At 36.9% G+C, this 25,540-nt stretch overlaps 1 protein-coding gene across 3 annotated transcripts; it reads right to left on the bottom strand.

Moving 5' to 3' along the window:
- Positions 1 to 205: 205 nt before the first annotated feature.
- ptpn5 (protein tyrosine phosphatase non-receptor type 5) lies at positions 206 to 23,598 on the bottom strand. 3 transcript variants are annotated; one of them, XM_084109370.1, is made up of 15 exons: positions 23,290 to 23,598; positions 21,154 to 21,272; positions 20,981 to 21,047; positions 17,675 to 17,873; positions 10,624 to 10,734; positions 10,405 to 10,482; positions 9,990 to 10,228; positions 9,370 to 9,556; positions 9,193 to 9,277; positions 9,007 to 9,086; positions 8,592 to 8,729; positions 8,043 to 8,153; positions 5,344 to 5,504; positions 4,713 to 4,826; positions 206 to 4,468 (listed from the first exon to the last, which is right to left on the bottom strand). In XM_084109370.1, the coding sequence occupies exons 4-15, from the start codon at positions 17,840 to 17,842 to the stop codon at positions 4,375 to 4,377; spliced, it is 1,566 nt and encodes a 521-aa protein (XP_083965496.1). In that variant the 5' UTR covers positions 17,843 to 17,873; positions 20,981 to 21,047; positions 21,154 to 21,272; positions 23,290 to 23,598; the 3' UTR covers positions 206 to 4,374. The 3 variants fall into 3 exon arrangements, with proteins under 3 accessions (XP_083965496.1, XP_083965497.1, XP_083965498.1); XM_084109371.1 differs by lacking the exons at positions 20,981 to 21,047; positions 21,154 to 21,272; XM_084109372.1 differs by lacking the exons at positions 20,981 to 21,047; positions 21,154 to 21,272; positions 23,290 to 23,598 and adding an exon at positions 23,107 to 23,165.
- Positions 23,599 to 25,540: the final 1,942 nt, after the last annotated feature.

Genomic DNA, 25,540 nt, shown 5'->3' with positions numbered 1-25,540 from the left:
GAGACACCATACTGTGCTACACGTCACTTCACTATTTACACAAGCTATTCCAAGCATACTGTAGTCACCCAAATCACAACTCACTCGTCCTTTCTTTTGGTCAATATTAAATATTATATTTGTTTGAGATGATCACTGAGCAAAACCCATGGCAAAACCTGGTTCCATAGATGGCAATCAAAGTCCAATCACCCCATAGTCCTGATTAACAGAAGAATATTTTTTATTTCAAAATTAAAGCTTATACCAATAATACAAGCCATGATATTGTAAACGTAGTCATGTTACATTCTATTTGGATTTCAACAGCAGAGGAACAATACAAAAGCAATGAGGCAAATTGTATTTTTCAAACCACATCTATTTCACTATAGAACAGAATTAAAATGAAATCAAAACAGTTCTTCTTTTTTTTTTTTTTTTTTTAGATTGAAGGGTCTATGCCAAACATTTCAACCAAAATCACAGGACAATAAATAAGAATAAAATATCAAAACACTGATCAACGCATGGTTTCTTGAAAACAGATCTTGAAAATATTTGAGTGAGATGAAGAAGCAAAAGGTCAAATACTCAGGTGGCATTGAAATATTTGAGCAATTAAGACAGCCGAGGCACAGGCCTCTGCATTCACATTCAAAAATCAGTATTTCATCTTTGTGCTTGTTTTAGCTTTGTACATTAGTGCATAAAGACATACTATGCTGGTAGTGAGTCATTCATTATGATTAAATTAATATCCATTTAAACATAAAACAGTACACTCGCTTTTAAATATATTAAAATCACGGTTACATGGATATAATCCAAGCTAGTTTGGCCCAGGATCTAATTTGTGTGTATGATATAATGATATCCTCATTTGCTGGTGCCTGTGTGTCTGTTACTCTTCTCTGGCAACACAGACAGGTCTGACAGATGGAGTGTTCAGGAAGTGGGGTCCGACTGAGAGTGAGTGGGCAGTGAGCTGGAGGAGGGATAGGACTTCTCTAAACTGCAATATCGGCCCTTCTCTCAGTCTGAACTATAACATTATGATTCAAAGGATTATTCAGCTAACATGAAATCACACTATTTTACCCTGATCACATATGTGGCATGCATCAGAATAATAAATTGGTACACCCAATGAAAACAGGATTTATTTGTGTGATCACTGGTGATTAAGGCTACTAACGGCCTCCTTGCACTCATCCAACAACTTTTTTTTGAAAAATAGGGTAAACTCACTGAATAACAACCGTCCTAAAACAGTACAGTCCTGAAAATGACAAGTCTGATGACTTTGGAAAGGTTCAAACACTGTACAAAACCAGTAAATGGCCATCAGGATGACAAACAGCTTGTAACAGACACACATTTGGTTCAACATTTTAAAAATGATTCCTCTAAGAAATGTCCTGGTTTGAATAGATGTATGTGCTGTCCACAGCATTTGTGCCATTATAGTGACTTTTCTAGGTGGATGAAGTTTTGTTTATGCCAAGAGTGGAGTTTGCTCCATGCTTACACGTGACATTTGAAAGTTAATGAGATTACAGGTTGTACCAGTCACTGAAAGATTGTCAGTAAACGATTTTGTTACTCTAGTCCATGATTCACACAAAACTGATTTTATGGGTTTTTTGGTGATTTCTATTTTTGATAATTGACAAATGCTGTAGATAGAGCCTGTATTTACATTCCCCTAAACGAGTAAATAGATCATTATGGATAAAAACCTGTTTTCTCACTCACTTGCACCTCGCATGCTCAGTTCTGTATAATGATTAAATAATCCTGAAAAAAATCTGTATCGTGGTTTCCACAAAATATTAAACAGCGCAACTGTTTTCAACATTGATAATACATGTTTTCTGAGCACCAAACCATCATATTAGAATGATTTCTGAAGGATCATGTGACACTGAAGATTGGACACTGACAGCTTAAACATCACAGGAATAAATTACTCTTTTTTTTTTAAAACATATTAAAATAGAAAACTGTTAAATTGCAATATTATTTCACAATATTACTGTTTTTACTGTATTTTTGATCAAATAAATGCAGCCTCGGTGAGCATTAGACTTCTTTCAAAAACATCAAAAAATGTTCCAACCCCCAAATTTTAAATATATAATATAAAAACAATGATAAAAATAACTTTAAATAACTTTAATTAATTAATTATTAATTAATGTAAAAGAAGATAAACTTAAACTAAAAAAAAGAAAGGCTGGGTAAGTGAGAGAACAGGTTTTACTGTGGAAATTTAGATTCTTCCCTTTAAAACGGGTTAAAAATATATAAATTCTGGTTTCATACATATACACAATTTCACATGTTGGTGTTAAAACTGGTTTAGGGTTTCAAAGTAAATACAGAATTAGGATTGTTCAGGTTTTGCGATATGGACCAATCACTACAGTCTTTGGCAGTGTAATAACAGCACAAAAACATAGAGACAAAACTCTCATAAATATGACGAATATGTCAGTTCATTAAAAACAAATAATAAAATTCACTTAGTACCAACTAAAACACGAAAGCAGTTATGCAATAATAAAAAGACTATACAGCAGCAATTAAAGCATGTGAATGAAAGTTATTTTCATTTCTTGCAAACTATCATCGTGAGGCTTTCAACTAACAACACTTATATATAAAAAAAACAAAAAACACAGTACAATCTCTTGTGTAACAAGGTGGTGTTTTCAAGCTTCTGTAAACTTCCTAATTTCAGCTCAAAGCTGCCTGGAAGGAAACATCGTTTTGAGGACATATGACTGAATCGAGAACAACTGGAGACAATTAGGGTGGTAGCGGTACTGTCTAAAGAAATTCAGAGGAGAACTTGCATTGGTACTTCCAGCTGGATCACATGAGATCATTGATTGAAGATGCTTATTCCAACAGCAGAGAGAGAGAGACTCTGCCGTATCAGAAGCTTTTGCACATAATCACACACACAGATGTCTGCTTGTAACTTAAACATTTCCTTGCTCTTGATTAAAAAGAAGTTCAAAATGTACTTGCTCATGCAAACTGCAAGTCTCAGCAAAGCTGTACGAGCTGCCAATTCGGGCAAATACTGATTATACATCTTAACTAATCAGATATGCAGACCCACATAGAAACAATGTTAAATGTAACCAGAGTAAAACAAGCTAATAAAATAAATAGAAATTAGCAAAAAACTTCACAACTATATACTGTATGTCCCATTGTCATGATTTCTGCTATTGATACAAGCTGTGATTTACAAATTTAACATTAGTTGGATACAGTGTTTCGGCATTTTGATACATAAAACCTTGAGGTGCAGCATCAATGCTTTTAAGAGTCCAACTAAACCATTTCGCATTATATAGCGTCCAACAACACGCAACCCGAGAAGGCAAAGGTATGCTGAGGGAAAATGTACATCATTCTGTACGGAGATCAGCCTCTCTCAGTCTTACTGAATGAGACTACGACAGGCTGTAACGCCACGCTGCGTTTAGATCTGCCCGACAACATCTACAAACAACCATACGGACCCCGGTACGAACAGAAAGACACATATTAAGGCCATTTTGTATTAAACGTATTAGGCTAACCTCTTCTAGAGACCAACCACACATCCGGAGTTAAAGTCTGATAATCATCATAACACATAGTAAACATTATCTCTCTCTCTCTTCTTCTGTTTTCTGCAACACACACACACACACACACACACACACACACACACACACACACACACACACACACACACACACACACACACACACACACACACACACACACACACTCATATATACTGACACTTCAGATTGCCAAGAGGTTGATCTTTCAACATGTGAGACCCCTATATGTACACACTTTACAACAAATCTCATTGTTACATTGAGTTATAAATCCTGTAAAAATGTCTTAGCAGTAAAAGGAAAATTGCTGTATTTGTAGGCTCGGAAATTGAAGAGGTCCCTAAACCTAATGCTAAGTGTACATCATAAATGGAGGCCTTGGTGTCTGCTTGTTATTGTGTTCATCCCACCACACACGCATAGAAACTTTGTCATATTTGAGCACTGATGGCCTGCTGAACGTTATTATGAGGGCAGCACTTGTGTTATGATATATATGATCCCTTTATGTTTGGTGTGTTACTGTTATGGTAAAGAATAACGAAAAAAGTATGTTTAATAACTGATTGGTGTCGCGATGTTGAATTTAGGTCGGCTAAAATGTAATATTGGGTCTGCTTCTAAAAGGACGGTTCAACCTAAACTTCTGTTGTGTTTGAATACATGAGACTTGAGGAACTGAGGGTCAGTCCCTGCCCCATGTGTTCAGATGAAGGTCAACTGCTCTGAGGAGTGATGTGAAGGTTGTGCGCTCATGGAGGCTTTACTCTTCTGAGGTCTTTCGAAGCTGTCTTTCATACAGACTGAGTACATGATGAACAAACTGATACTGCTCCGCTGTCTGGATCATCCCACCTCTAAACACAACAACAACAACATCAACAACAGCAGGAGATCAACTGTTAATATACGTCATCCACAGAATAGCATCTAGCAGTCCACTTTTATAGCACTTAACAAGAGACTATTATAACACCATAGTTATGACTTTAGGGTGGCCTTGATACCACTGAGGCCAAAGAGCCAATCTTTATTCTGCTGCTGTCTCAGTAGTCAACCTGACACTCATGTTTAATAGAACATACAGTGAATATATTTTACCTGTCCAAGCGTAGCTGGCTAGTGGTCTTCAGGATGTCAACCACCCCTTCATTGCTTAGCTGCTGGCACAAGATGGAGGTAGCAATGAAACAGCCAGTGCGTCCAATCCCTGCACTGAGAGTAGAGAAAATGGTGTTTAAAAAAATGTGTCAGTCACTGAGAGCACAGAGATGACCAGTCAAAAGACAAATGAAATAAAACAGAAACATTTTATGTAAGCTGTGCCATTTCTAACTGGCATAATTCCACTAGAGCCATGAATAACCATATTCAGGACATGCACGTAGGTCGGTGTGATAGCCGAAGCAAGCAAATGCCCATCACATATTCACTTCAACTCCAAAAAAATAACTGAGCATCAGAATCAGAATAAGCTTTATTTGCCAAGTGTGCAGCATTTATTATGGGATTTGACTGTTTGATTAGTAGATTGAGAATAGATCATATATACACAAGTCTTTAGAGGGTTTCTTACTAGTCGGTTACAAAACTTCCATTTAAAATTTGTCAATGCGCACATACCTAATATATATATATATATATATATATATATATATATATATATATATATATATATATATAGTCTAAATTATATTATATGTATGTGTGTGTTTGTGTGCGTGTGTGTTACCTGCAATGGACAATGACAGGGCCACTGTTGGATGGAGCCTGTTTCCTCGCTTCCTCCACTTCCTGAACCAACTCCAGGAGAGGCGGGGCCTTGTCTGGAGTTTTTTGATCTGGCCAGGATGTGTACCAGTACTGTCTGAGAGTGCGCTCCTCACCCTCACTCTACACACACAAACATTCACATTGCACATTTGCAGTTCATTAACACACATGTATACACAAGTGCGTTTCTAGCCTTTTAATCAGTACTGGGGCACAGCCCAATTACAAAAGTGTCCCCTTAAGGCCATTTCACACCGCAAGGACAGATGCTGACCAACGGCGGCAGTAACCAGATTATAGCACATCACTTCTCAGACATTCTAATGCTGGGTAGTCACTGTTTCAAATTATGCGATTTTGACTCCTAAATTCTTGTCGTGACGCCGTGAAGCATCACAGATGCGGTGTCGGTTGTCGCCTAATATGACACACTATACGGGATGAAACGATTGATTTTTGCAGCCCAGGAATCACCACGTCAAATGCATTGTGCCCAAATCTGGCTGATATCGTGTAGTATGAACCCGGCATAATTCCTGTTTAGCATGTTCAATAGGTGAAAACAAGCTCTGACAGACTTTGACAGGGCTAACTACAATCCGACAAAATCTGACGAAGTGTCTATTGCCATCAATCAGTGCGTTGTGAATTGGCCTTTATTTTGATACTCTTTTCTGTTACTGTTTTAGATATATGGAAAATTAACTGTCTTTACCTACAGAGCGTGTTGCTCGTTTACAAGCTGCACATGCAATAAAGAGCTGCTTCATGTGTTGCCCATATAACAAACACACATTCTTTGATTTATCTCTTTAAGATATCATATACGCAGATTTTGAGATTAAATACATTTCCTTCAATTATGTGAAACACTGCATTGCTAAGAATATTTGTTGCCATGACAGCAATGCCTCCAGAGGAAACAGCAGAAAACACACCTAGAAGCAGAAAAACATTGCGCTCAACCTGGACTTCTCACTTTCTGTGCCTATTATCTTTCTACTCCACTTTCATACAAACTTTTAGGAGGTTAGACTTTTCAGTAAATATGGGACTAGTCTTTCTTAGTTACATTATATCAGTTATATTATAATTGACTTTTAAATGACTAATTCTTTAAAAAAGTGATGGCTTTTAAACAGCAATTAATCTGCATTTCTCAAAGTTTGTGGGGAATTCTACTTGAAAAGAGGATGCAAAATTTCTGATTGGCCAGACGGCCCAGTCTGTAGTGATTGGTCTACCGCTTACAGCGCCTGTCGGAAGCTAACGCACTTTTACCATAAACTTGAAAACTTGAAAAGTCCTCAGCGATTGTAAACACTGCAAAGACAGTTACAATGACATTGATTTTAACAAAACAATCTGAGCACGAGTTTGATGATGAAACATTAAAAGAACTTATTCAACCTGAACACTCATCGCAAGGACGACTTGAGCAGGACGTTTCTCAGTGATACACTACTCAGTTTGAGGTACATTATGAGATGTTGCAGCTGTAATTCCTCACTATCAGCATTAACAAGGGTATGTCCATCAACAAACCCATGTGTGTGTGTATATTTCTAATTTATTGCGGTGCACATGCAGGAACTCTATCAATAACAGTGCATACGTTAGCCAAGCACTAACTTGAATGACTGTAAGATTAAAGTTTGCAAAACAAATCTTGCTCCATCCTTTATCATTACTCAAAGTAGTAAGAACGACAGACAATCTGCATTAATAGACACAGTTTTAGGTAATAGTGGCCGACAACTGATTAGCAGAAGTATTTCAGTAAGACAATAATAACGTGAGTTAGCCAGTTAGCCGGAAACTTACACAATATAAAACACAAAACTACATGTTTTGAACACCCGGTAGAAAATATATACATCAATAATTATTCATACTTACAGGCTGAGATTCTGAGGAGCAAGCTGGTTCAAATAAACTGGGTACTGACCCATCTTTCAAGAGCAAGCGTTTTGCGAATCCCGCGTTAAACTCAGAGATTTGAGAAGTGGTCGTCAGTAAAATGACGTGTTGTGGGCTGGTCAAGTTGTTCGCGGGCGGACAATGTACAACAAAGGCGGGCATTATGCAGATGTATTTTCTAGTGACGTAGAACCGTAAAGCAGAAGGATTTGAATGAAAAACTACTCGTATTGGCGGTTCAGAGTCGATTCTTTCTTTTGGGACACAATAACTTTATTTAACTTATTTAACTTTATTCGACTTTACAACTTTGCAGAACAACTGTTTACATTCACAAACAGCTATATTACACAATGCATGAAAACCATAATAGGGGCACTTGTCACCAAACTGCTCAGTAACGTGACAATGACATGCTACATTTTGTTAATAGACCAAAACATTACTAAGATATACTTAATACTTCCTGATACTTTCCTATACTTTGCTATTGTTAACTTTGTTTAGTCGCAATTTGTCTCAAAATGCTATCCCTTCAGTGGGTATTAGTGTGCCAGATTTCTTTAATAAAAGTAATAATAAGAAAATATAAAATTTCTCTCAACGTTTTGGTACAAATTTAACTGTTAATTAAGTCGGTTAATACATTAAAAATCCATCAATCATTAGTTCACTTATAAATGAATATAAATGCAAGTCAGTTATTTTTACCAAAACACACTCAAACACCAAACAGACCTTCACAGTGAAAATCCTTAGACTGTAGTCATCTGCCTGGATGACCTGTTTGACAGTGATCTCGATACCCTCACAGACGACACTGTCCTCTGGCCAGTATTCTGTGCATTTCTGAGGGTCACACAGACAAATATGTTTATTTAATTCATACTGAAATCCAGCACAGCTCATTTTAACCCATTCACGATTCCTGATGACTCATTGAAATTCACTGAAATATTTCTAGGCAAGTAAAGAGTCAACATCACCTGAAACAGGCGCCTTTATTAACTTTTTGACTACTGAAAAATGGCTTAAGCTACAAATTTACAAAGTGAACATTTAGGAATGTGGTTTCATCCCGAGTTATTGCTCAGTATTAAATAGTGACAGCAACAGAGGTTGGACAAGAAGAGCAATTTAGTGTTGATTCAAGTTTACAAAACCCTGATAATTAAAGAGGAAATCCATCTGAATAATCTAGGACTTTTAACCACTCAGCATGAAAGACTGATTCATCCCAATCATGTGAGAATAGTGTGCATGGTATATGTGTGGATATAGCCAGACCTCATTTTTTTCTTCAATATTGGTGATCATGACGATAATGGGACAGTGCTCCTGCCAGACCATCCTCCAGAAATCCCCCACTGTGTTTACAGTGGGACCCTGTGTGGCGATGTAAGCCTTTTCTTTCTCACCATAGCCCTAAAACAGCATATGATAAAAACAAAGATGTAAATTCGAACAACTTTAAATGGCTATTTTGAGAAAAAACACACAAAACTTTTTGGTAGTTTGTGATCTCATAATATATGTCATAAAAAGCTAACTCCATAATTGTCTTTTCTTAATTATAATTTAGGACTCATACATTTATTAGATGAAATTTGAGAACAAATGACAGAAAATTTTATTAAAACAACTTAAATACTATATCAACCAGCAAAGTAACATTTACAATTTGATGCTAACACAGACTCACCTTCAAATAATTAGCATTGATGTAGGTGCTGAGAAAATCACCTTCCTCGTTTGCTTTTAAGCAAACTCTGCTATGTGTGTCTGCAATTTAGAGATAAGACCTTACAAATACAAAGGTATGCCAATATCAAGAACAAACCTCATTAGACGTTTCCACATATAACTGTGTACAGAGTGTTATACGCACTTGGTAGTATGGTTTTGTAGCGATTCTTCCTCACCACGCCGGGGAAATTATATTCTTTTGGGTCCACAAAGTTCATGGGTGTCTCCTGTTTCCAGCAGAATCCCAAGATGAGCAGTGACATCACGTTACAATCAATGTTTTGTTGTGTATATGCTTGTTACTGTGAATGATACTCACGTAGAACTCCGCCTGCAGTACAGCGTCGTCCAGTGCGCGCTTGTGAAGCTGCTCGGGGGTGAGCAGGTTGGATGCGTTCTGCAGGTATTCCTGTGTGCCCTGCTCTTTAGGGGACAGCAGTGCTCCATAGGGCTCTGTAGTGCCAGGGGTGCACATGTCTAACGTCAGCGACACGTTAGAACCTCTCCTGTCACAAAATCACAACAGAGTTTGTGCGATGCGATCATTCACATCACAACTGATTTCAGTTTTCACGAGTGTTAAAGTTAAAACTATTTTGACTACTTTTTATAAGAGTTTGTTTTATGCACTTTATGATATATAATTCTGCATACATGAAGTGGGAATTCATCTGTTGTTCAAATATTTATTTAAAATTGCCTTTTAAATATTGAACAATTGCTTTTTAATGTTTAATTATGACACAAGTGGTTAGCCTTTCCATCCTCACCACTTGTGCATTTATTCTTTCCTCATTGAAATATTTAGCACAGTCACATTAAAAACTTACCTAACAAAGCCATCATAGAATATTCTAACAGCAAACAACAACAAATTATTTATGAGACGTACAATACATCAAAGGTGAAGCATCCAGAAAAAATAGCCTGTTTTATTACCTTTCCTGCAAGCCAACAGGTTTGACAGTGAGAGTGGCAGGGTCAGCTTCGATCTTCATGTCCATAAAGCAGTCGAACACAGGCGTCTCCGGAACAGGATCCAGCTCGTAGAAATACTCCTGTTTAGCATCTGTCCATTCTGAATATGTAAAGGAGGGCTGCCTGCTCATGGACTGACGACGGTCGTCAGGGAAGCAAGATGGGTTGCCAGGCACCAGGGTTCTAATGCAGAACAGCGTCTGTTGTGACAGCAAAAGGGGGAAAAAGGAAAGTCCAAGCTTTACACAAAGGAATGAGTGCATGCTAAACAATGTAGGGTTCAAATCAGCTGCTGCAACACAGTTTATCTTGAGCACAAGTTATTGTATAAACAGGTTTGAGTAGCAAAAGGCAAAAACATATAAAAAATACTCACTCCAGTACCAAGAATGACTACACCTAAGAAGAGTGTGGCTATGAGGGGCAACACGCTCTCCACCCTCCATATCTCCATCTGCAGACAAGTGCATTCATGTCTTTTTGTTATTTTGTCACTTCAAAAAATGAATGACATGCAGCAGTGAATTCCTTTAAAATATTATTCTTTCACATCAATCTTTTTTTTATTCAGTCATTTCAGTTCTAGATCCGTCACCTGTTGATCATAGGCATCACTGGTGGAGAGAAGGTACTGAAGGAGATCCAAAACTTTATGTGCCGCTGGAAAAGCCCTGTATCCATTCAGCATGTAAAGGACCCACAAACCCTGAACACATCATCAAAACACATTTATTTTTACACATGCACACACACAAACCCTTCAAAAGGTAAAAGCGACCTAGCCTACATAACTAGGGATGGCAAAGAAAGATATGAGATGTTTTATTTGAATCACAAAATTTGTCTGAAACTGTCATTTGCGTTTCGGTAAGTTTAATGTCAAATGAATAAAAGAATATTGTTTTTTAAATATACGACCGTTTAAAATTTTGGGGTCTGCAAGATGTTTGAAATGTTTTGAAAGAAGTCTATTATGCTCACCAAGGCTAAAGTAATATTGTGAAATAGTATTATTACATTTGAAAATAACCGTTTTCTATTTGAATATATTTTAAAATGTAATTTATCCCTGTGATGCAAATCTGAATTTTCAGCATCATTACTCCAGTCTCCAGTCAAGTCAAGTCAAGTCAAGTATATTTGTATAGCGCTTTTCACAATACAGATTGTATCAAAGCAGCTTCACAGTATTAAATTAAAATAATACAACAAGGTTTGTTTCTAGTGTAATTTATTGATTGATAAAATTAAATTAAATATTCCCAAAATATCCCCAACTGAGCAAGCCAAAGGTAACAGTGGCAAGGAACCGAAAAAACTCCATCAGGTGACCTAATGGAGAAAAAAAAACCTTGGGAGAACCCAGGCTCAGTCGGGGGCCAGTTCTCCTCTGGCGTTTATGAACTAGAGGCCGGATTGTAGTTTGAACTGTAATATTAATAATATTATATGAATGCCTGGCTGAAGAGATGCGTCTTTAATCTAGTTTTAAACTGGGAGAGCGAGTCTGAGCAACGAACAGTATCAGGAAGGCTATTCCAGAGTTTTGGAGCTAAATGTGAAAATGCTCTCCCTCCTTTGGTGGATCTGGATATCCTAGGTATGACCAAAAGCCTCGAATTTAGTGATCTTAAAGAGCGCAATGGATTATAGGGCGATAGAAGATCCGTTAAATAGACTGGAGCTAAGCCGTTTAGGGCTTTATAAGTCAGTAGCAATACCTTGTAATTAATACGGAACTTTATAGGTAACCAATGTAGTGATGATAAAATCGGTGTTATATGATCATATTTTCTTGATCTAGTAAGGACTCTAGCGGCTGCATTTTGGACTAACTGTAGCTTGTTTATTGAGGATGCAGGACAACCAGCTAATAAAGCATTACAGTAATCTAGTCTTGAGGTCATGAATGCATGAACTAACTTTTCTGCATCAGAAACTGATAGCATATTACGTAGCTTAGCAATGTTTCTAAGGTGGAAAAAGGCTGTTTTTGTAACATATGAAATATGATTTTCAAAAGACAGGTTGCAATCGAGTATAACACCCAGGTCTTTTACTGTAGAGGATAAAGTAACAGGACATCCTACTATGTTAAAGTTGTATTGTGAGAGGTTTTGTGAGCGTTTTTTTGAACCAATAAGTAGTACCTCTGTCTTGTTTGGATTTAATAAAAGAAAATTACGCGTCATCCAATATTTTATATCTTTAACACACTCTGTCAATTTGGATAATTTAGCGTTTTCATCCGGCCGTGATGAAATATATATTTGAGTGTCATCAGCATAACAATGGAAACTAATTCCATGTTTCCTTATAATATTTCCAAGTGGCAGCATATATATTGAGAATAACAGAGGGCCTAACACAGATCCCTGCGGCACTCCATAGTTTACTGAAGTTATGATCGATTTTTCTCCATTCAAATAGACAAAATGGTAGCGGTCAGATAAGTATGATCTGAACCAGCTTAATGCTTGTCCTTGAACACCAGTATAATTTTGTTGTCGATCTAAGAGTATTGTGTGATCTATAGTATCGAACGCAGCACTAAGATCAAGTAAAACTAGTATTGAGATACAGCCTTGGTCAGAAGCTAAAAGTAAATCATTTGTGATTTTAATGAGCGCAGTTTCAGTGCTATGGTGCGGTCTGAATCCAGACTGAAACTTTTCATAGATGTCATTTTCTTGCAAGAAAGAGCCCAGTTTTACAGACCCATTTCCATTTTGAACGTGGACTATAAATTGTATACTTCAATTATTGCTAAAAGACTGGAATAATTTGTTACAGAATTGATTGATGTGGACCAGAGCGGGTTCATTCCATGTAGACAAACACAGGATAATATTAGAAGAACTTTACACATACTCGGAAAAATCAACAGAGATAAATCAAGTGCAGCTCTTATAAGCCTGGATGCTGAAAAGGCTTTCGATAGGGTGGGGTGGGAATTCCTGTACCAGACGCTGGAAAGGTTTGGATTTTATCAAGATTCAGTAAAAATTATTAGGGCAATTTACCAACAGCCTACCGCCAGAATCAAAGTGAATGGCTCTCTAACAGTTCGTTTCTATTTGAGCAGAGGAACGAGGCAAGGCTGTTGTTTAAGCCCTACCCTCTTTGCTATATATATTGAACCACTGGCACAGGCCATTAGACAAGAGGAGGGATTAAAGGGTATCACTATGGGACAAATGGAGCACAAAATAGGACTATTTGCTGACGACGTTATGCTATACTTGCAGGACTTGGACACTTCTCTCCCAAAACTTTTGGAGGTAATTGAACAGTTTCATGTTTGCTCTGGTTATAAACTAAATATCACAAAAACTCAAATTATTCACTTTAATTACTCTCCAGGAGAAGAAATTAAAAATAAATTAAACGTAAATTGGAAAACAAAAACACTGAAATATTTAGGTGTAAACATAACAAAAAACACTGAGCTGCTATATAAAGCAAACTATAATCCAATAAATGATAACATAAAAAAAGATTTGGAGAGGTGGTCGACCTACCCGCTAGATTTTAGTAGCAGAATAAATGTAATAAAAATTAATATTCTGCCAAGGCTCCTGTATCTGTTCCAATCGCTTCCAGTGGAAATACCACTTCAACAATTTGCACAATGGGACAAAATGGTGTCAAGGTTCATATGGGGAGGAAAACGCCCCAGAATACGTCTCTCTACCTTGCATCTGCCAAAAGAGAAAGGTGGAATGGCTTTGCCAAACTTAAAACTGTACTTTCAAGCTGCACAACTACGTCCTTTGTGTCTTTGGTGTGATAATTCTTATATTGCACGATGGAAAGATATTGAGACTTGTGCACCAGATTGCAATGTTCAAACCCTGTTGGGAGAGGAGGGCCTAGATGACTCTTTAAGGAAGGTTCTGAATCCTATAGTTACATTTTCCCTTGGGATATGGTTCTCTCTGATTAAGCAATTGAAACTTAAAAATGATCAAAAGATACTGAGATGGATTGCACTGGATTTAACAGATTTAAGCCGGCTATTTATGACAGTACTTTTAAAGAGTGGATGAGTAAGGGCCTGACAGCTTTCTGCATAGCTATCAAAAACAACAAGATGAAGAGTTTTCAGGAGCTAAAGGATAGTTTTGATCTAAATAACCATGATCTATTCAGATACTTACAGCTGAGAGATTACTACTGCAAAGAAATTAAGGGGATTTCTTCTGACGTGGTAAACCCTCTTATTGAAATAATGTGTGGCGCTTATCAACAAAAGACTAATAAGATTGTGTCTAAACTCTATCGGAGTCTGATGGAGAACTCGAAAAACACTACACTCTATGTAAAAGCAAAATAGGAGTGTGAATTAAAGGTTGTCCTCACGGAGGATGAATGGTATCAAACATGTTGTCTACTCCAGACCTCCACCAACTCCCAACAGTGGAGAGAATTTAATTGGAAGTGTTTTATGAGGTTTTTCATCACTTCTTATTTGAAGAGTAAACAACTTGGGATATCTCAGAACTGTTGGAGGGACTTTGGTAGTAGGGACGCCAACCACGCCCACATCTTCTGGACATGTCCTAAAATTCAACCATTTTGGTCTATTGTTAACAATACATTACAGAAGGTGCTGGGTTACAATATCCCAAAGGAATGTAAAGTTATGTTTCTTGGAAACATCACAGAAAGTGTGCGGAAGGAGGACCTTTATTTATCCAAGATTTTATTATCTGCGGCCCGAAAGGCTATTACTAGACTTTGGCTCAAATCGAACATCCCAGATCAACAGCAATGGTCAAGTTTAATTCAAAGCATTTTTATAATGGAAAAATTAACCTACACAATAAGGTTAAGAGAATCATCATTTAAGGAAAAATTGAGAAAATTGACCCATTTTCTGGCCTTAGAGTCTGCATAACTCTTCTTCCCAATACAAGTGTACACTGAGTGTTAATTTTGTGAGATTCTACTGACTGGGTTTCTGGTAAACTTGTGCAAAATGAAGGTAGAAGTATTGTATATGTAAGGTTTATTGATCAGTGATTTGATGATCACAGTTTTACTTATTTTTGTATCAATTGTACTAGATGCCTCCTCCTTAGCTTCCTTTGATTTTGTTCAATGTATGTTACCTTTTTGTTGTTGTTGTTGTCATAAAACTCAATAAAAATTAAAGTAAAAAAAAAAAGAAAGAGTCCAGTTGAGCGGACACCACTTTTTCTAATATTTTAGACATAAAAGGAAGATTTGAAATGGGTCTATAATTTGCTAGGTTATTATGATCTAATTGTGGTTTCTTAATGAGTGGTTTTATAACTGCCAATTTAAATGTTCTTGGAACATGACCTAAAGTTAAAGATGAGTTAATAATATTGAGGAGAGGCTCTTCCACTATATGTAACACTTCTTTCAGTAGTTTAGTTGGTATAGGATCTAATAAACATGTTGTTGTTAGATGAAGTGATAAGTTTATTTAACTCTTTTTGTTCTATAGTTGTAAAGCACTGTAATTGTTCTTGCGTCGTGATAATTGAGGCTGAATTATAAGGCACGATTGAAGATTGAACGTTTACAATTGTGGTTCTGATGCTTTCTATTTTCTCAGTGAATAAGTTCATGAAATCATTACTACTAAACTGTAACGGAATATTTTGTTCAGGTGACGTCTGTTTATTTGTTAGTCTAGCCACTGTGTTAAATAAAAACCTTGGATTATTTTGGTTATTTTCTATTAGTTTGCGGAGGTGCTCAGCCCTGGCCGCTTTTAGGGCCTTTTTATAACGTGACATACTGTCTTTCCACGCGATTCTAAAGACCTCTGAATTAGTTTATTTCCATTTACGCTCTAAATTACGGGTTTCTCTCTTTAGAACATGCGTAGTATTGTTGTACCATGGTGCTTTAATTTTCTCTCTGACCTTTTTTAATTTAATGGGTGCAACAATATCCAATGTTCTAGAGAGAATGGTGCTCATAGTGCTAGTTAGTTCCTCTAATTCATCTGTTTGTTTGGGTTCAGGCAGCAGCTGAGACAGATCAGATAAGCAATTTGAGAAATGATCTATGGTGGATGGAAGGATTGTTCTGCCTGGTCGATAACGCGGCGCCGCATGACATATTACAGCAGTACGTAATATGCAAGTTACCATGTAATGGTCAGTGACATCATCACTTTGTGGAATGATATCTATATCGGTTGGATCGGTTCCATATGATAGAATTAAATCGAGTGTATGATTTAGACGATGAGTTGGTCCAGTGACGTTTTGCTTGACCCCAAAGGAATTTAATAATTCTGTAAATGCAGCCCCTAACGCATCATTTGAATTATCTACGTGTATGTTAAAATCTCCAACAATTAATGCTTTATCGACGTTGACCAATAGATCTGAGAGAAAATCTGCAAACTCTTTTAGGAAATCAGCGTAAGGCCCTGGCGGTCTATATACGGTAGCCAAAGCTAGAGATAACAGGGATTTTTTTCTTACATCTGAGAGCATAACATTTAGTACAAGTACTTCAAACGAATTAAACTTCACCTGTTTTCTGGGTAACATTAAGAATATCTCTATAGATTGTTGCAACACCGCTGCCACGACCAATCAGACGGGGCTCATGCTTATAACAGTATCCTGATGGAGTAGACTCATTTAGACCGAAATAATCATTTGGTTTAAGCCAGGTTTCAGTAAGGCAAAGTACATCGATGCTATTATCTGTGACTATTTCATTTACAATAACTGCCTTAGGTGTGAGTGATCTAATGTTTAGAAGACCTAGCTTTAGAAATTGTTTTTGTTCACTAATAGCGAGATTTTCTGTTTTAATAACAATTAGATTTTTTCTAGATACTGCAGTAGATTTATTATATTGTTAAATCCAGTGTCACATGATCCTTCAGAAATCATTCCAATATACTGATTTGCTTGCTAATATGCTGATATCAATGTTGATTTTGCTTGCTAATATGCTGATGTCAATGTTGAAAACAGTTGTGCTGCTTAATATTTTGTGGAAACTGTGATGCATCCCCCCCCCAGGATTCTTTGATGAATAGAAAGTTCAAAAGAACAGCATTTATTTGAAATAGAAATCTTTTGTAACATTATACACGTTGTTACTGTCACTTGTGATTAATTGAATGCATCCTTGCTGAATAAAAGTATTAATTTCTTTAAAAAAGTGACCCCAAACTTTTAAATGGTAGTTTATATATATCCGTCTTACACAGCTATTTGCTGGTTTGTCAGACAGGAAGGCATGTGGTGCAGTTATTGACTACAGGGTCGATCACAGCAGACCCTGGAACAGCCTGTCTTTCTATACTTATGCACAAGCACACTCAAACAGAAGGATATTCAAGCACACAGATAGACAGGCACACCACAACAACTGTTTTATAGCCGTTTACATGACAAAAGCCTTCATTATAAATTTAAAACACTCCTGGTTTCAAAAATGATTCAGCTACACGACATCATTATCAACTGTTTAATTTAGCTAAAGCCAAATTTGCCACTTTTAGACAAAGCCAGAACATGGGAATAAATTAAATATTCTCATACATACAGCGATTAAAAATCAATAGACAGTCAATGGTGTGCATACTGCATAAAGTGTGTGATTTATTTTTTCATTATTTGAGAGCATGTGCATGAACTCACTGTGAGTTGAGACAGTGTGTACAACAGGAGGAAAGCTCCAGCTGTAACACTAGCTTTCAATACCCTTTCCCACAGAGCACCACCGACCCCTGGCAGGGGATCGTGAGTAAGTGAGGTGGCACTCTCCTGCTCTTTGGGTGCATCCTCTCCAACAGGGGCTTCTGCCATGCTGCTCGCGAAACGTCCTGTCTTTAAACAACTGAAACAGACACAGACAAAACCATATTTACTAGGGGCAGAATAGAATAAATAATAGAATAAATAGAATCTAATCTAGAGCAAACAGGAGCAAGAATGCAGCTGAATGTAATCAGAGAGTAGTACACTCAGTCTCATAATTCATGGCATTGCTGTGGGAGGAATGACACATTTAGAGGTGGACTATGCAAATGAGACAGTGCTGCGGACATAACGCTAATGCCATTTACAGTGTGAACAGCACTGTAGCAATCTTGTCACAAGATCCATAATGATTAGCATTAAGAAAATATTTAAGGTTTGAGGAGCAGTGAGTAATGTTTCTAATTACATTACATTCACCATCAAATTTTTGAATTTGATTACTGTTAGTCTACTGCTTTATTTTTTATTCATTATATGAGAACCATTGACCAAATTCACGTTTCAAAGCATGTTAAGGCATGAGCTCAATTCAGCTTATTTAAACTGAAATATTCCCACATCATGTGAGAGTTACTGCCGATAAAAATTTTATCACTTTTTTCTTCTTTTTTTCATAGGAGAAATGCTTATGACACACTGTGTTTAATATTTAAACACTTACTGTGCACTGATAGGGAGTCTATCAGTTTTCAAAAGCATTAAAGGTGTACAATATCGCTGATAGAGTTGACATTTCGACTTATACATAAACATAAACAAGCCATATCATTTTGTTTAATCCATAAATAAATAAAAAATGGAACCTTGCCACCAATTTATTCCAGTTTTCACTCAAACTGCTTTGCATGAATATTGTATTGGATACTAATTTAAAAATGCTTAACTTGTCAAATAATGTGTAAAATACTAGTTAATTTTGCGGTTGAAATAGCAAATAATCACATAGCCAGTGTACAGTATATACATATATATATATACACACACACACACACAAGCAAAAGTCAGACAGAGCATGCTGTGTCACCTTTAGTGCAGAGTCAACACTCAGGGCTGGAGTGGATCACTCTGATCAATACTCCAGCTACACACACACACACACTGAGGTTGCATATACAAGAAAAACAGTCACTTCAGCAACAAATACACCCATCCCCCTTTCTTTCACTCCTTTATCTCCCTCTGCCCATCATCTCATTACTTCTCTTCTCTGCATTTCTCCCTTCTTTTCTTCTTTCCCCTGTTCTCTATTCTTTTCCTCTTTTATCTTTCTTTAATGTTTACCCCTGTCTCTTCATACCTCTGACCCTCACCTTCGAACGGTCTGCTTCTATCCATTTCACCTTTATCCATTTTTACTTCCCCCTTTCTTTTACCTCTCCTCTGTGATGAATATCATTCATTTATTTATCCCTGTACTCTATTCATGCAGCAGCTGGATGCTCTCGAATTATGAGAATGAGCTATAAAGAGCAGAGATCGCTGTGTTGAAGGAAACACACACATGCGTGCGTATACACACAACTACACACCCTTCTCAGATTGTCTTTCATCAAACCTAAGAATAATCATCTCAAGCCACATGCTAAATCAGCATTCAAATCCCAGCAACAAACTGTCCGACAGGGAGAGATGGAGAAAGGCATGTATCTGAATGAAACCAAGGATTAAATGGGCCATAAACAAACTATTTAGTAATGGAAATTATGTTTTTGTCCTTGAACGATTTGACAGTATCTGCGTCATTTGTCAATGATAACTACATACTTTTCCGACCATTGAAAAGTTTGGGGTTGGTACAATTTTTTAAATGTTTTTGAAAAAAGTCTCTTATGCTCACCAAGACTGTGTTTATTTGATTAAAAATACAATAAAAACAGTAATACCATGAAATATTATTACAATTTTCAACTGCAATAGAATTTTTATTATTATTTACAGTTTTCAATTTTATTACAATTTTTACACCTGTTTTCTATTTTAATATATTTTAAAATGTAATTTATTCCTGTGATGGTAAAGCTAAATTTTCAGCATCATTTCTCCAGTCTTTAGTGTCTCATGATCCTTTGGAAATCAATCTAATATGATGATGTGGTGCTCAAGAAACAAATTACAGGTTTTTCAACTGCTTACACACATTTTCAAAACTTTACACACAAATCCAAGAATAAGTGCCTCACATCTCTTGCAACATGAAGCACTGCATTCAAAATATCACAAACACATCTCAAAAGCAAACATTTGTCTTACGTTACAAACACCTTTGCCATAATATTATATTTTGGATATATCATATACACACAGTTATTAAAAACCTAAAGCTCTTCTTTCATGAGCTTCTATCATTTCTGTACAAGATTGAAAGTAATTGGCAGAGAGGTGTTGAAAAATTCACAGTAAACTTTTTTTTTTTTTTTTACAGTAAGCATTCGTGGTCGTGAATACAGTATTACACCGTCCGAAAAACCTATAACTTGAACTTTGGCTGTATGGTTTTGCAGATTTGGTGTGTGGTTCTGGTGTTTGAGTGTCAGGTTTCAGAAATTGTGTGATAAGTAAGGATTTTGTGTGTAAGCAGTTGTATTATCAGTTGTATTATAAACTGTATTATCATTGGTGAAAACAGTTGTGCTGGTTATTATTTTTGTGGAAACAGTGATAAAATAAAATCAGGATACTTTCATGAATAGAAAGTTCAAAAGAACAGCATTTATTTAAAATAGAAACATATTATATTGTTATAAATGTCTTTACTGACACCTATGAGTAATGTAGTGCATCCTTCCTTGCTAAATAAAATAATTTTTGAACGGTAGTGTATATACCCATATATTTAACTTAATATTGAATTCAAATCTAAGGTCAAACTCTTAAAACATATTATTGACTCACCTTAATTTCTGTTAAGACTAATTTAATTTTCACAAAATGTAAAACTTTGCAAACTCAAATCCTTTCTCACTGAACTGCATAGCACATATCAATAATGAACTTATTATTGAAATTATATCTTATTAATATGTTGGCTTGAGAGAGCCATTTATATATATGCATGCTAGTGTTGTGTGTATGCAAAAAGACTCACAAACACATTGCTTTCATAAACCAAAGCATAATCAAAAATACCCTTCACTCTCAGAGAAAGAACAGACATACTTCATAAAGAAACAATAGAGCACTTACTGTATAAAAAAAGCAAAGTTAGGCTCACATGACAGTGACAAACGCCTCTCTCAGGACCTAAAACAAACTAGGAGTAGTGAGAAGGAAAATGAGAAATAAATATTAGTGAGATCTGAATTAAAAATATCAATTTAAATAGCAGTATTTATATAGCAGTAGATGATCATTCTTACTCATGCAGCTCTGTACAGGGCGCTACAGATGGTGATACAAGCAGAAGACACTGCGTGCCAAGTCAACCAACAGTATGGAGTCACTGAGCAGTATCGAATAAATAGCCCTCCATGTGTGTCTATCACAGAAAAATGACAGGTGGTCAAAATATAGCAGGAGATATGATTAATCCAAGCAAGATGTCCAGAAATCAAACACAGTGCAGGCGACAGGCTAGACAAAAGGACTAAAAAACAACGAAGAACTTAAGGTCTGTGGGAGACATATCTAAAACCCGAACACACTCTCGGTCTTCTCTACGATCAGTAAACAATAGCTGCAGAGGTCTGGTCTGGTGATGACGTGATCTACATTGGCATGGGGGTAACCATGGAAACAAATACACTCAGCAGCAAACGGTTTATATAGAACCACAATCAACACCCCCCTCCACACACAGACACACAAAGGTACACACACACTCTGACACCCACACATACAGACAAGCAAAGGGATCATGCAGCAGACAAAATCCATAGTGGAATAAAAGGAGAAACACAGTTCCCATCTGGCATAGACATTTCCTGCCTATTGTGTTCTAAACAAATATGAAATCCATTTCTCTTTCCACAGCTCTAATGAGATGCAAACTCATTATATAGGGCTTTTTAAAGCCATAATCTATAGCCAACCCTAACCAAAACACAATATAAACACATAAACTAAACATAGACATATTGCACACCTCCGCACTGTACAATGAGGCAGACTTGACATCCTACACACTATTCTGAACTAAATCAAAGTTAATATGTCAGCAATCCTTTTAACAACAACAATGGAGGGTAATAACTGTTGGCCTTATTTATATTCATTTTGGATACATTAGAAGAAGTCTATATATCCATAAAATAAACATTTTTAATTCCCCTCAGCAAATAATTAGCTAATGGTAATACTGATTATTTTTTCTATGCTAATAGTTTTAATGAAAGAAAACAGCATGAGAGAGAGAGAGAGAGAGAGAGAGAGAGAGAGAGAGAGAGAGAGAGAGATTACCTGCTTAATAGCATCCCTACACTATAAGGCCGGTATTTCATTGTGCTTGCTCGTATGAGAGGATTACGCTTTATGCTGGATGAGTTAAATCGGTGTGTTTTTGTTCTGCAGACTGGGCCCAATATTTGTGCTGCACCTTTGGATTTCCATGAATGAAAGCTGTCATGGTTTCCAAAGAACCCACCTCTCCGTCTCACTCTCCATTTCTGAAACGCATGGCTGATGTGATTAACTGGCTGTATACATTTCAGAAATGAACGACAAAGACAGGGCCACAAATCATTTGTGAGAAAGAGCGAGAGAAAACGTAAGAGTCTGAAATCACGGGCAGGGGATTATTTAGACCAATCTCACTCCCCATGAAATATAGTCTGTCTCACTGGCTTAATGCATCGACTAAAAGCAAACCTCCCTTTTTAATACTAATTCCTGCACAAACAGTCATTATATTGATCCAAAGTCTGAATTATTCAAACAAACACTCAAAAAAACTAAAAAAAAATATATATAATAGTCTGACTGCATATATAGCCCCCATATCTCCATACACTCATCAGTTATATATATGGCAGTCTATCTGGAGAACATCAGTCACACAGCAGAAGGGATGAGATAGTCTACACTTGTTGAATGCCATTTAAGGATCCCAAATGCTTCCTCCCCATCTTCCAACACCCACCAAATGGGCTTTGTAAAATTATCCACTACATCTATAACATACTGATAAAATTAATCAGTTTTTCATCATCATAAACATGAAGACCATTTACTTCAATTTCCTACCAGTCATTGTGTTCACCAACCAAAGACAACCGAATGTTTAGATTACTTATAGCATGAATGACACATCCCAGCGGTGAGCTAGTTTTTTGTTTAAAGAACGAAACAGCCCGTATAAACAGGAGTACATGTACCATACTGAAACGCCTCGCTGACTCGCTCATTGACTCGCTTCGCCTCTTCATTGATACCAACACTGCGTCGAGCGAGCGTCTCAGCATCCTCAAAAACACGACACGCGCTTCCACAGGATGAAATGGACACTGAATAATAATGTAAACCGCGCCGTCTGCGGAAAAATACGGATGCGCTCTTACCTCTCAGATGGGTGAAAGCGATGGAAATGAGCGCGGAGATTCGCGCAGCATCATTAATATTCACATCACAGCGCTCGCGGAGACGCGCGCGGAGGAAGAACAGGCAGCGGGAGACGCTGCAGTCGCTGCAGAGCCGAAAAGCGGCCCTCCATATGAGCCCGCCTCTCTCACAATGAGGAGGGTCTGTGTGTGTGCGTGTGTGCGTGCGTGCGTGAGCGCGCGCGTGTCTTAATATGCTCTGACACTCTCTTCCGAGTATATTTTTGTTTCGTGAGATCCCTTTTGTAGAGTTTTCAATAGGTGTTGACGTGTGAGGTATTGTCTTTCGCGAGGCGGATGGTGCGATGCTTCGCTTCAGGTGGCAGCTGGAGGTGTAACCTAGGCAACGTATCTCGGGGCAGAATGGGGTGGAGGGATTTAGTGCCCTCCGGTCCCGTGAGCACTCACATTAGCAACAGCGTCATTTTCATAACCATCTGGTACTGGTCGGTCATTTTTGACTGACAATTTTAACTTTTTTTTTTTTTTTGTGAAGAATTTTTTAATTGTACGAAACTTGGTAAAGGTTTTGGCACTTGCAAAGTAAAGAAAAAAAAAAGTAAAATAAAACAAAAATAATAATGGACACGAATCACGATTCGAAAAAGCCCTGAAAATAAAATAAAAAAATCAGTCACACTTGTTCTGTTCGCGGTCAAAAATGACCGCATTGGAGACGAATGGGAAGCGAATTTCATCTAGTGGAATCGTTTGGTACTGCGCCCAAACAAAATCAAATTTTTGAGATATCAACCCTAGTAAAAAAAAGTATACGTTATTGTACTTGAAATATATTCCTTTTTTCAATAGTGCATTGCAAATATACTAACAAAAATTGTACTATCCTTAAATATATTAAAAGTATATTAGCATCGTGCTTTTACTTGTTTTCACAAATTTTAACACACTTTAAAACAATTATTAGTAAATTTTTAACCACCACAGGAGCAGCACCACATAAGCAAATGAAAGCACGTGAAAATGTTCTTTCTTTCTTTCTTTCTTTCTTTCTTTCTTTCTTTCTTTCTTTCTTTCTTTCTTTCTTTCTTTCTTTCTTTCTCTATTACATTACAGTTTTTTTCCAATTGCTAACACACAATTTTGCAAACTAGGCTGGTTTTATCAAAATACTTAACACAATTCACAAAACCACACACCCAAACTGCAAAATACCTAATATATCCTGCAAAATGAAGCACTGCAACCAAAACTACATATAGCATTATCAAAATCAAACTTTTGCACGAAATGGCGCACACTTCATTCATATTACCAGATTTTTGTCTAACCAACTACACACTGTTGGGCATAATGAGAAGCACTTTCATCTTTAGTATGCTTTGCCATTATACTAAAATAGTTCAAATTGTAGAAAATTCTTCAGATTGTTCACATGCACAGAAATATTTGCAGATACACACACATGCTGTTGAAACATTTATTTTTTTATTTTTCACCAAACAAGTCAGTGCAACATATGCACAGCAGATATATTTACATTGGACTGAAATATGCTCACAAAAAAGTTTGAAGTGTTAACAATTAACCACTGAGGTGTTTGGCCAGGTGGCACATGTATTGACCAATTAGCTCATGTAGTGTCATTTTGAATGGCAGTGTTTTGAAATGGCAAACATGTGACTTTATGTCAGATTGTTGTGTCTTATGCAGAGAACCGTGTTCAGTGCATTTAAAAAGTGCCATTTTGAATTGCAAAATGTGTGTAAAGCAGAAAATGTGTTTAGACTTTTGGAGACTTGAGAAGAGGTTTTGCTCTCTGTGTGTCAGTTTAAATAATTGTGCTGTGCATGTCATTTTAGTGTGTTAGCAATTGGAAAAAACTGTATTCATAATTTTCTATTACTGGAAACCCACAGACTTCATTTTCTAGTAACTGCTTCCATCTAGTGGTGCTAAACTATAGCCTGCATGCTGCATTAATAAAAACGTTAGCAGCGCCACTCGTGGTCATCATACGCAATCGTAGCATGAGTTTTGGGGACCTGGGTAACAATACACTTTTGGCACTTTGGTTATGAGACTGAAGAAGCTGTCACACTCTAGAAATATTTCTCATGTAAATATTTCTGTGGTTTGTGTGGCATTTCTCTACAGAGGCTGGTGTGGTTGCTGCTGCTGTTATAGCGGTGTTATACATACAGTGAGGAAAATAAGTATTTGAACACCCTGCTATTTTGCAAGTTCTCCCACT

The sequence above is a fragment of the Abramis brama genome, assembly GCF_963993115.1.
Source record: "Abramis brama genome assembly, chromosome: 3".
Lineage (NCBI taxonomy): Eukaryota > Metazoa > Chordata > Actinopteri > Cypriniformes > Leuciscidae > Abramis > Abramis brama.
Note: the sequence above shows the minus strand (reverse complement) of the source record. Positions and strands in the feature narration are given on the sequence as shown.

Coding starts and splice junctions, on each gene's coding strand:
- ptpn5 (XM_084109370.1), bottom strand. CDS start 17,842: ATGGCAGAAGCCCCTGTTGGAGAGGATGCACCCAAAGAGCAGGAGAGT. Junction 9,557..9,989: donor CCTGTTGGCTTGCAGGAAAG/GTAATAAAACAG, acceptor ATTTTGTGACAG/GAGAGGTTCTAACGTGTCGC. Junction 4,469..4,712: donor AGCCAGCTACGCTTGGACAG/GTAAAATATATT, acceptor TGTTGTGTTTAG/AGGTGGGATGATCCAGACAG.